The sequence below is a fragment of the Heptranchias perlo genome, chromosome 26 (genome assembly GCF_035084215.1).
Source record: "Heptranchias perlo isolate sHepPer1 chromosome 26, sHepPer1.hap1, whole genome shotgun sequence".
Lineage (NCBI taxonomy): Eukaryota > Metazoa > Chordata > Chondrichthyes > Hexanchiformes > Hexanchidae > Heptranchias > Heptranchias perlo.
This window is the reverse complement of record NC_090350.1, coordinates 27154332-27167188: the sequence shown is the minus strand read 5'-3', so window position 1 is coordinate 27167188 and position 12857 is coordinate 27154332. Positions and strand designations below refer to the sequence as shown.

Genomic DNA, 12857 nt, shown 5'->3' with positions numbered 1-12857 from the left:
AAATGGGGAATGCCAGCTTTAAAGCCAGAGACCAAGCATTTGTTCCTAATTTTATGATCCAAGCTGCTCTACTATTGCTTCCTCGTATTTATTCAGAGATTTGGTGGAATTTTTATGTGTATCATGTTCATTAATTGCAAATAAAATATTTTTGATATAGTGAAATCAGGGTTGTCCTCCCTTCATATTAAGAATTCAAAAATTTAAAGACAAACCTTTAATGAGTTTCTAATGTTCTGAAATTACAGTGGGATAGTATACCACAGAGAATTTCTGACACTAGATGGTGCTGTGTGTGTACATGTAGATTTGACTGTGTTTGATATTCGCTTGACTATCATTCAAGGTTCTGCCCTGTGAACAGATTTTTATTATATGTCACTTTTTCCCCTGTCAGTGTCCATATACCAAAAAATTATTTACATAACTTACTTTGGCATCCTTATTCATTAGCATGCAGGAAAATTTTGATCCAAGATATTTATGTTACTGTTTACTTGCAACATTAATTCCCTTCAGTCTATCATTTCCCTCTTTTATGTTATATATTTTAAATAGAGTTTTTATCTTCCCGTGTTTCCCCGTTGCTGGGGGCAGACAGATGACCTGGTCAGAGACCTTCACGATTGCTGCTGAGTGTTTGCCAGGAAACACCTGGGGACAATTCCATCGCTGATCTTCCCCTTTCTCTCTCCAGGGAAGCAACTGGCCTCTGATTTGCAGTGACATAGCACTGCATATTGCACCAGTGTGCTTGCCCCCCTCACTTCTATTCCTTACCTTTCTCTTCTCTCTTTCCTGAAGATAAGAGCACAAGTAGTGTGAAAGTACACAAGAGTATCTGTCCATATTCATCTAAATGTGCTTTCCCTCTTACTTTTTACCTAATTTTCTTCCCTCATCTTCTTGAGGTAGCTCATCCAAGTTACTTCCTCACATGTGAGCCTGGACAGTGAGGGGTTGATATTAACTCAGGGTGGGATCGATGCGCGGGGGGACCCTAATTGGGCAGTGCACCCGGTAGTTGGAAAGTTAGTGGGGCCTGGCCAATTTTAACTGCCCGCCCGTTCACCTACACTGCGCAATTTCCGGCGAGAGACCCAGGCCACTATTCAAAGTGTGAATACAACTCTTAAAATTGAGTGAATGCAACTTCCCTTTAAGGCTGCTTTTGGCTTCCGTAATTACTTTGGTGCTCCTAGGAGAAGGCTGGAAAAATGGGGTAAGGTTGCCCCCAGATTTCCGGATGCCTCCCTGGAAGTGTATTTCACGCAGCAGTCAGGGCCAGGAGGGAAGTGCTGTTTCCACAAAATGGCAAGAGGATGCCCAACAGCGTTGGCAGGAAAGCCTAGTTTGGAGGTGGCAGAGGAAGTTAGCAGCAGCAGCATCACCCCAAGGACCTGGATCCAGTGCTGCAAGAGTTCCAATGGCAACACTAGACCAGTAGAGGTCAGTACACCTTCTCCCTTCCCCATCTCTTGCAATCGCACCTGCTCACAGTCTCCTCCCTCCTCCACCATTCAGACCAATCACCATCTCTGCATCACCTCCCTCACCACCAATCACAAGGGCACATGATACCACCTTTCATGCTCACTCCTAACACTCACTCACCTGCTGCCTTCACTGCTTCTACTAACAGCACACTCTTCACACCTGCCCTCACCAACTGAACAAACACCTCCATGCATTCCTTCCTCAATTCACTCGGTTCCTATTCTCTTAGCATCTTGCTTCTTTCTCCTCTCAGATTATGTACTACATGCAGAAGCCTCACACATCTCCACTTACCTTCTCAGTAGCCACTCCTAACTCTCTCCTCCCCTTCTACAGAATAGAACACACATTACAAGGGAGAGAAGATTGGGGAGGACCAGCTGAAATCCTGCCCTTAACTCAGGTGGAGCAAGACACAGGAAATAAGTGGGGCTTCCAGAGCATTGACCATTGGAGATGGTGAGGTTGGCGGCCCCATTGAGCAGGATGAATAGTTATCAACTGTACCACTTCATGTACCACCAACAATTGCACCTTCAGCCAACTTGAAGACCTCACCCAGTATGGTGAAGCCTTTCATGTGCAAATGTCCAGCCTCTCATTGCCATCGTAACTCTTGTCCCTTTCCTCTAGGTCCTTCTCAGCAGCAAGAATCCCTTGAAGAACCTGCTGAAGACACCTCGTAGGACGACATCCATCCTGAGGACTCACCATCATGCACTATATCCCTCCCAAGCACCAGTGCAGATATTGGCTGTGCTCCGGTCTGCTCAGCAAAGGATATGTTAAAATTGTTCACTGAAATTTAGATTCCAAGGCTGAAAGTAATTTAAAGGCAAACCTTCAAGCTAACTGCATGCTTCCAAAACAGAGTGAAAATATCCTTATTAGAATCCATGTTTAAAGAGATTGAAAGCCCAAATCTACCACCGACACATTACTGTAAAAATTGTACAGCTTCAGCCCTCTTTCCATAAATAAACACTAAAACTGTGGAATTTCCTTACCTCCTTCAATCTTCAGATCTTTAAAACCTAACACTGGCATCACACAACCCCACCTCCTGACTGGTATCCAGCGCTGAGCTTGGATCTTCCACCTGTGTTTTTTTAATTAAAAAAATTCTGTTTTTAAACACTCCCCCATAGAACTGCTAGAAGTTGCAGTTTTAGAATGAGTAAAGAAAAACAGAATAATTGAAGATCTGTCAGTGGTTTAGTATTTTTGACAACTAATATTTTAATTCAAATATATACAGTAAATTAGGAATTTTATATAAATTTACATTATACTAAGCCATCTGTACAGTTTTTTTCTAAATTAGAACATATATAATGTACACTGTACAAATTCTGTGCTCAGTATGAACAGAACATAAACATGTTATACAATGGTAGGAAGTTAGCTTGAATCCATTTGTGGCTTGACTTAAGTCTTGTTTGAATGATGTGTTGCTTTCACATATTAATGTAATGTACACTGTACACAAATCTCAAAGCACGTAAACATTTGGCCATTTGTTATACAATGTTGCCGAGTTCGTTTGAATCTGTTTCTGAGTCTTGACCATTGTCTCTGAAAAGGAGAAAATAAAAGAACAATGACAAAAAGTGTTCACTCAGAGCAGGAAATTATGTTGCAAGAGAACCACTTAATATATATGGCCTTTCTATATATTACAAAAGCATTTCAAGAAGATGCAGTTCTGCCATACTCAAGATCTTCGGTTGCTGCGGAATCCTCCCCCCACCCCCATCTCCCCTATTTATATTGTCTATTGGATTCCACATCAATGGGTACAGCCAAGCTGTGCACGTGCAAACATGCACAGTTCTCTGAAAATTGTAATTCATGACCAATGACTGGTAAAGTCCATATAGCAATCTAGCAGTCAGGCCAAGCCTCTGGAAGTAGCATTTATTTGCTATATCAGGGCTTTCCTGGTTTGAGCAGCACCTGTGAAAACCATGTCTGTAAAAGGGCCGCAGATGACTGGTTAACAAGACCATTGCAAAAGTCAGGCCAGCCACATTATGCAAAGCATTAAAATTAAAGCACAACTATAATCCTGTGACTTGACAGTACCAAAGCAATATGCGTTTACTTTGCTCTGGAATCACCATCACATCAGACAATCTAATGATTAATTGAAGGCATCGTCCCAATTATAGTGAGACACAATTGTGATCAGAACTTCATTCTCTACAGACTGTGTGGTGTACTTGGATTAAGTCTCTGATCGTGTGTCACCTCTGAGGAGTAGGGACTGGTCTTCACCAGGCCATTAGGCAGGTCTCTTTACAAAAGCAGTGATATATTGCACACTCATCGATATGTAGCAGAATTCTCAAGTAAAGGACATCCCCTCTCCCCTCTTGTATGTGTCTACATTGGAGCGTTATCAAAGGTTTTTTTTAAAAAATGCAGCCTGCAAGAAAGGACCCATTTTTTGATGTCGTAACATCTTTTAATTTCTTATGTACTCTGCTGAAATATTTACTTGAGAAATATAGTCTACTGATGGTGCTTATTGTGATGTGGGCATCAGAAACCCACGACTCTTTCTGTTGTCCTCAGTCAAGGGGACATGGAAGAGGTCAGCCAGGATAGAAAGGCAAAAGCAAGAATGAACTTGAATTTTCTTTATAAACTCACCGTAAATCTTCAAGTGCTTTCCTGTTCTTCATTCTACTCTCCTCATCAATTGGGTATAATTTAAAAAGAATCAGTCCAAGTACAATTAGGAAAATGGGCGCTGGAGCAACCAACATCTTCAGGGTTAGGTGCACTGCATCAGGCTGGGCGCATCCCCGGGTCTGATAACCTGCAAAACTGTGGGAGAAAAAGAAAATGAGAAAATAGTTCCAGTAACTGCTTAGTACAGCACCAGATAAGCCTGACTTGACGATACTGTAGTTTAGAAGAAATTTAGATCATTAAAATAAAAAGACAATTGTCACTCATTCAAGAATTGACTGGATTTGCTGTCAAGCACTGTACATTCTGTTGAATTATACAATGGGGGTGGACAGATCTGGCTCTTAAAAATACACAAGTAGATTTTGAGAAAATGTAACTTTTTAAACTGAACATAAAGTAGAATAGAGATATTTAGTTCTCCGTATATGTGGATGTGCAGATCATTCAACACAAACTAAAAGTGGTGTGTCAGACATGTATTTGTAGCTAATGAGAAAATATTGTTAGGGCAAAAAAAAATCAAAAATGGTTCCATATAATACATTATTTACAAATATACTGGAATGATTTTAATTTAGACTGGATATGGCAAGTTCATCTCCATGATGTATCTCTTACATTGCAAGGATATAATGATATAATGGACAAGACACACAAAGATAATAATTTCATAGAGGCAATTTTGGAACCACTGCACAATCTACAGATTAATATAATTTACATTTAAAATCAATTACTTCCAGCTAACTTATTTAATTAGCCTAAGTAATACAAGAGGAACTGTGGGTTAGGACCTAAATCCCATTTGTGCTGCTAACTCTAACTTTGCTGATGAGTTACCAGGTCAACCCCTTGAGGTGTTTTTTTAATTTGTATTTTCTGATGTGGGCGAAACTGGCAGAGCCGCATTTATTGCCCATCTTTAGCTCCTCATCACGTACTTAGTTGTGAAAGTAAATCAAAGTTACGTACTCGAGGCTTAGTGTGGAGATTCCAAGAGACACTCCAGATGCAAACTTAGTGAAGAAGACATAAAAAGAGTAAAAAATTGCTTCATGTCCCACCAGCTCTGGGTTCTTCAGTTTGAAATCATCAATCACATCAGGTAACATAGACCTGTTAAGAGGGCAAACAGAGTGTCATCTTAACATTGAACAGCTAGAACATTCAGAGAGATGACATGAATTTTAATTACAGTTTTTAATCAGTAAGGCATCATGATATATTTGTAAATGGTGAAATTATCATTCATTTCCTGCTAATTATAGTCAATGAATTATATAGTTATTGTGAACACAAAAACAAACAGCACAACAATCTTTTGCATACTGAAACAAAACTACACTGCAGGAATTGCGACATTTCACTAATATTCAGGCTTCTCCATTCATTGTCCACTATGTGTGGGTCATTTGGCAAATAGAAAGAAGAAAGGCTTTCATTCATAGGGGTTCAAATAATAATTATCCGGATCAGTACTGGGTGCCTGAAGTGTTTTTCTATTTTATGTGCAAGAAATGTATAGGCATTCACTGATTGCAGAATTAAGACTCTGATTCTGAAACACAACGGGCTCAATTTTAAGATCAAATTGCAGGTGCACTGGGGGCGGGGGGCTGCGAAAATCCTGAGCGGGTTCGGAAGCTGGCTCCAACCCACTGACTTCCGGGGTTGCCACAGATGCACCTGTGGGCGCGCGCGCTTCATGAATGCGGAAGTCCTGGCGGCAATTAGAGCCGGCAGGATGATAAAGAGCCAAATGTACCTGAGGTACTTAAGGTACTTTACTTCTGACGTAGCAGATAGTTAAAACTATTTTAAACTCACCTGGGTGGCTTTCCCACGGCTTCCGATTCACGCCTGGTGAAGGCGTGAAGGGCCGGATCAGACAGAAATAAACGAAATTAATTAAATAAAAAAAGTGCACAAAGTTAAAAAACAAAATAAACCTACCTTTCCACCCTGCTCTGATGTCCAATGTCTCCCTCTCTGATGTCCCTCTCAGCCCCCGATGTCCCTCTCAGCAGCCCCCCTCTCATCCCCCCCACGATCTCCAGCACCCTCCACACTCTGTTCCAGTGCCGGATGACGTCTCGCACTTTCTCTCTCTTTCTCTCCTCTCTTCCCCCCCCCCCCGCCACCCCAGGCTGGCTGTTGGGCACGAAACCCAGAAACAACTTTAATCTCCATCAATTACATCGCGATCGTGTCGGAAAAATTAAGTTTTTTTTAAATTTGGGTTTGCCTCACGCACCTTCACACCCCCCACCCCGCTGCCAACCCGCCACCATTTCAAAATTGAGCCCCATGTGATCAATGGTCATGTACACCAATGATCCTTTTCCCGGGGATGGGAGGGAGTCAATAGCCTTTAATGAAGCTAGCATACTTATCTATGTAATGTATGAGCACTAAACTAAAGTATTAGGGGGTAAAATGACTGTGGTGGTGGGGGGGTGGGGGAAGGTGGTCTCCAATCTCCCACCGTAACATTAGTGGACAATCGGTGAAAACTTTGGAGAAATTACATAATGGCCATTTACACCTTTGCCTCAAGGTTTTGGCTGATCCCCCACCGAAGTTAGGGCGAGACATTGGGAGAGCCCCATAGAAATTACTGGTACAGCTCTCTAATGGCCCCATTCTACTGCGGCTGCCTATTTCACAGTAGAACCTACTTTAGAGTGGAGAATGCTGGCAGCATGCAGTTATACTGCTGGGTCCCTGTCACTCTGTGCTCTGCCATCTAAATTATTAGCAAAGAGCTGTTGAAATAAGCAGGTGACCTCAGGCTTCTTGCTAAAATGCAATGTGCTCCATTTGGTGGCTTCACTTCTTAGTTACGCTGCAGATTTCTCACCGGGGCAACGCAAAATGTTTGACAATAACTGGGCCATTGGTTTCCAGAATAAGTTCCTCAATTAGTTGGGCTTCCACAAAATACCTGCCTGAGCAGAATTACAAAGCCAGTGAATGTAATTGTAAGCTGCTGAGAAAATGTCACGTACCATGGCAACAGGAAAGCAGCAGCAACACTCACTCCGGAGGCAAATGACACGACATACGCCACAATCAGGTTGCTCTTCACCAGAACATTCAGGATGAGGAACGGGACAGCTGACTGCATAAGGGGCGAAAGAAAATATGCACACATTAGAATCCAGAGGCTGCGAGTCACCACTCAGACAAAAGAGCTGATCCAAAAGAAACTGCTCTGGAGCACCATTGCAGCTTTGACAATACACACGACACATTGGCCAGGGTTGTCTGCTGCTGCGTTCACAGCCCTTGAATTTCCACCCATTAAAAGTGAAGGGGCAGGAAATTGCAGGCTAGTGAAGCAGAAGTGGAAAACCTGGATCATCATCCAGAGCTAAGAGAAATAAATAGGATGCATCAACAGCACCTGCACGTTCCCCTCCAAGTCACACACCATCCCGACTTGGAAATATATCGCTGTTCCTTCATCGTCGCTGGGTCAAAATCCTTGAACTCCCTCCCTAACAGCACTGTGGGAGAACCTTCACCACACGGACTGCAGCGGTTCAAGGCGGCGGCTCCCCACCACCTTTCTCAAGGGCAATTAGGGATGGGCAAATAAATGCTTGCCTCGCCAGCAACGCCCACATCCCATGAACGAATTAAACAAAAATCCTCCACCTCACACAAATATTCCCAGTAAACTGAGCAATTCTGCACTGGGTCACAATAAATATAAATGGAACTTTCTCCAAAGTTGATACTTCCGAGAATTCTACTGATTGGAATCCTGCAGTTTCTTTGTCCAATGTAATATTAATATAATCATAAGTACAAATATATAGGGGAGAATTTTAACCCCCCCAGGAAGGGTGGGAAAGGGGCAGGGGTTAAAATTTCTAAAAACTGAAACCTGACTCCAAACCGCCTCCAATGGCCACTTCTGGTTTAAATGGAGGCGGGTTGGGGGGCGGGCGACTAACCTGCTCTCCAGAGGTGGGTCGGTAATTTAAATATGATAATGAGGCAGCGGGCTGGGTTTCCCAGGGCTCCTTTCCAGCAGGGCTTGTGGGCTAGGAGGAGCAGGAATGTTCCCTCCACGGCCCCCCAAGCAAACCTGCCACGATCAACGATCAACGTCCCCCAGACCCACGATCTCCATCACCACCACCCGCCCCCCACCCCACCCCGAGGGTGGCTGGTTCAACTTCAGGGTTAAGTCACTCGTTGGTCTGCATTATGATGCAGCTGGAGTCAGTCAATTCATAATAACAAATATGAACTGGTCACGTTCTGAAAGAGGGCATGTGGAAACCGATGCTGTCAAAAACATTACTAGCTTCCACGTGGACAATCTGCAATGGTTACACAGTGCACCAACACAATTCAGATCAATATGAGTGCAAAGTACAGCCACTATTTTCATACAGCCATGAACTTTATTATCTTGATGGATAAAAGGTCGTACGCTATCTTGTGTGTTGACATGTTGGACTAATACACTATGATGTTAAGAATGCAGTTCAAAGTACATTACAAAGATATCTAACTTACATTTCAAAAAACCTCCTGTTCAATATCCTAGTGCTGCACCAATTCGACAAAGAATACAAGAGAACAGCAGAGCTTATCTGCAAATAAATCTTTTCTTGAATCAGGAAGCAATAAAGCGTTTCCTGAAACAATCTACATTGTGTCAGAATTCAGGGGAAAAATAAAACCTGAACTGTTGGCAGATTTGAAATGCCTTGGCCCATTAAAGATAATTGGCCCCATGTGAAACTAAGTTTGTATTGTAGGTAGTATTGTATGAGTTGGATTTGGTCCCAGATGAAAGCGCAGTATATTAATCCAGCATGCCACTCACACCCTTATAGGTTTTTTGATTAGATTTTTGAACCAGTATATAATTTTGTTTAACATTTAAAACTGGCTTGCTTTCTAGGACAAGACTTATGAGGGCGTATTGGTAGAGGATAAGATCTAATCATCAGAATTTTCAGCTGCCTTCATTGATGCAGGAAATGGGAAACTATTACGCAGGTTTGGGGTGGAGGTGAGGAGGCAAGACATAGCAGCCGGAGAGTCAGCTAATTACTTTATGTGACTTACAAGACAATTGGCTTTTTAAATGTTGAGGCCTGTGGAACAAGTAGAGGCCCAAGGCCCACCTCATATTGGGTCTCGGGCCTCATTTACCTCAGACTAACGAGCTGCAGACACCTGCTGGGCATCCCCTGACAACTCGCCTGGCTGGCAGCGGCCTTCAGGTAAATCTTACAAAAAGGTGGGGGGAGTGATCGGGAGAGGGGGGTGACCAAGAAAGGGGGTAAGGAAGCTATCAGGAGAGGGATGGAGCGAGCAGTAGGGGAGGTTAAGGTGGTGTTTGGATGGCGGGGGGGGGGGGGGGTAGGGTTGAGCAGTGGCCGGCAGCGGCCTGTGGTTTTAATGCGGAGTCAGGAGGAGCACTCCAGCTGCACCCAGCTCCACATTCAAGTAAGTATTTTTTAAAAAAACTTACCTTTTTGGTGGCAGCCTTTAGCAGTCCCTGTAAGGACTGCTGGTTAGACCATATGTAGACCTGATTTTTCTGAACAAAGCCAGTCCAGCGGTGGCTGCGATCAGGGCAAACCGATTTGGTAAAGGGAGCATTAAACAGGTGTAAGGCAACCTTATTTGCATTTGAAAAGGGCCCAACACCCATTTCAGGCACAGTCCCTGGACGCCTCTTTTAATGTTTATTAAAGCAAGCGGCGGAGTTCTGGTTCGCGTGCATCGCATGCCATACTGGCCACTTTGGTGTGTTTTACACCTGTAAAATGGCGCCGCATCATCGAATTTCTAGGCCATAATATTTTTAGATATATAAACATCAAGGATACAGCCCCATGACCAAACTATACACAAAGATCCGATAAAGCATATTTGATATATACACAGGGCCAATTTTCAGAAGGGAGAAAAATTCACCTACTTTAACTCATGTATTTCTCTGTTGTGCAACAGTAGAATGATGACTGTTGAGGGTACATATTCCCTCAGTTTAATCAGCTGCATTTAAACAGAGTCTTGATTCCTCGCACCTCATTAAAAAAAACACAATATTTTTCATATAATTCACCCTCTCTCCCCATTAAGTTTCTCCATTCTGCTACCTGGAGGATTGACTCCTTGTTGGGATACAGCTCCATGGGTGCTGGCTGCCCTTTGCTGCCATTATTCACATCAGTGAGAGATGGCAGGCCATTCGACTAAGTGGAACATCATCCCCAAGTTCGATCCTGTCTTCAAAGTCCACAGATACTCACTTCGCAGCAGGGGTTGCTGGACAGCAATCGGGAGCAGGAGCTCTGGCTGTTTCATCCTGTCCCTAGCCGAGAATCACTGGGACAATTGCAGCACGGCCCTGGCTGAGATGAACTTACTCAGCACAAACTGCGGGTCAAAGCTTACACTTTCAGGTCTGGATCGCTAAACTGCTCACTTATCTAAGGTTAAATATTCCAACAGAACAAATAATTGCTGCCTGAGCTGTCATACATTTGTTTGAATATTGCTTCTACTGTATTTTCTCAAATCATTCAAAACAAATTTCCATTTCCTAAACTCGGCCCGAAATGCTTGTGGCTTCTGTCAATAACACATTTCTCCACTAACACTAAGGGACAAGATTTAAAGACGGCAGCTCTCAGAAACAAACAATAGAATATCTCACTGGTTCATTCTACATTTTTAGGTAGTGGGGTTAAACTTACCGAAATGCCAACATACACAGCAGTTTTCTTGCCAAATCTGGTCAAAAACCATTGCCAGAAAGGGATGGTCAATGTTGCAGAGAGCTGAAAAATAGTGGAGATACTTCCCATTACATCACAGGATTGGATATGTTGAGTTCAAATTCCACACAGGTGACTCCACTGTAGTAGGAATTTCATCTTCATTACAGCTTACCACACAGGTTCATTTGTAAAATAACACTCAAATCTTCAAAAGACCCATTTGGGATAAGAACATGCTCATCAGAAAGTGCCCTTTTGTTCATAAAGGTAGTAGTGAACAGTATACTGGCAATGCCGGGGCCTAATGTGCTAACAGTGCCATTCTTACGTTCAATTCAAAATTGGAGAGATTTTCTCCAAATGTACCACATGAGATTAAACAGCTCACTGAAGCATTTCCATTTTTGACAAAACTATAATTGGATGAAAAGTAACAGTATTAATAAATGTAAAATTTCAACTCTGGCTATATAGGTCATTCTCTCCAATCAGGTTGTTGGGTACATTCAGTGGCAATTATTGTTTATTGGTCAATGAAAAACCTTAATCTTCAGCCTGCCAAATCATAAACACAAATTCATTCCTAATATGTCCCATCACACGCTGCAAAATGTACAGCATAATTTCCTGTCCTGTGTGTGTGCGCGCGCTTAAGAGGGTATCCAGAACTGGATTATTTAATTACCCCTAGGAAGATGAACAGATAGGAAATTGTTAAAAACTCGTCTATAATATGTAGATGTCCCAAATAAAGTTTAACATGGCTTTTTTAAAAAAAAACTTCCATTTTCCCTTCACTGTGTGAATCTTGGCAATCATTTGAAAGCATAGACCCCAATAGAATTAGTTCAATACAATTTCCTCTTTCTTCCCATGACCGCTGTCTATACCCCACCTCTTAGTAAGGATCACTGCCTGCATCCCACTCCTTAGTTTCAATGCAATGCTTTTAACAGGCACTAATCTGCAGCATTCAAAAGGAGGCACTACCTCCCCCCCAGAGTATCTATAACCGCAACTGTAACATTGTAAGTTTAACCAAATTCACTCCCACCAGCAAAAGGCTCTTTGAAAAATTGTTTTCATTCCAAAAACCCTGTGAGTGAAATGACCGTTATAAAACTATCACTGTTGAGAAGTGCTAATGAATATCTGAACATTGGAAGACTAAACCGTGAAGGTCTCCAACCCTGCTCCAGGGAGCTAATGTGCAAGTGTTCATGCACTTTAGCAGCAAGCTGCCTCTGTCTCAGTGTCCCTTACCCTGAATTTGAATGATCTCTAGGGACCTTTATTCAATTTTGAATTCCACCAGCCACTTTTGAAACCTTTATTTTTGCTGAAGAAAGTGTCTATCACTCAGTGAAGTTTGTATAAAAGAATACACATGCACTTCTCCATATCACAACGCCTGGGAAACAGCAGAACAAAGGCATTAGTGTTCAGCTCAAGGACACCCACACTCTATTCACATTTCACTATCTGCCCAGTACAAATGCTTCTAGTTACGACTGAAAGGAATGCTATTTACCATGCAAAGTTGTTCATTATAATCTAATGTTACTTAAGCAGCTTTGGAAATTATAGAAATTTGGGGAGTTCTATAGAAAATAAAACAAATGAAGCAATACTCTCCAAGTCTGTGCACATTCTCTGCTATTCAAATAATGCTTGTGTTGTAGCCTGCAGCCGCATTTTTCTTAATCACTGGATAAAGGTGCACTTCTGTGTTCAATTTCATATCCACCCTTTGTAGTGGATTGTGCTCTCTATCTGACTATAGAAATGCCGCAGCATACATTAAGGAGCAATTCTCATCAACAGTGGAGGATTAGTAAAGCAGGCTCAGTTTCCCTGGATAGTGTTTCTGGTGAATCCATTCAGGACCCCCACATACCATTT

The 12857-nt window shown here is 42.4% G+C and overlaps 2 protein-coding genes across 3 annotated transcripts in view; one reads left to right on the top strand and one right to left on the bottom strand.

Annotated features, from left to right (window-relative positions):
- The window catches only part of LOC137342605 (polyadenylate-binding protein 4-like), a 378766-nt gene that overhangs the window by 339890 nt on the left and 26019 nt on the right, over positions 1–12857 (top strand). The window lies entirely within an intron of this gene.
- The window catches only part of mfsd2ab (MFSD2 lysolipid transporter A, lysophospholipid b), a 119303-nt gene continuing 109129 nt past the window's right edge, over positions 2684–12857 (bottom strand). The window contains exons 11-15 of one of the 2 annotated variants that reach the window (XM_068006614.1): positions 10932–11015; positions 7206–7318; positions 5170–5313; positions 4153–4329; positions 2684–3072 (exon numbers count right to left, since the gene is read on the bottom strand). In XM_068006614.1, coding sequence (XP_067862715.1) covers positions 3018–3072; positions 4153–4329; positions 5170–5313; positions 7206–7318; positions 10932–11015 — 573 coding nt within the window. In that variant the 3' untranslated portion in view covers positions 2684–3017. The remainder of the gene's footprint in view (positions 3073–4152; positions 4330–5169; positions 5314–7205; positions 7319–10931; positions 11016–12857) is intronic. The other variant, XM_068006613.1, reaches the window with a different exon arrangement.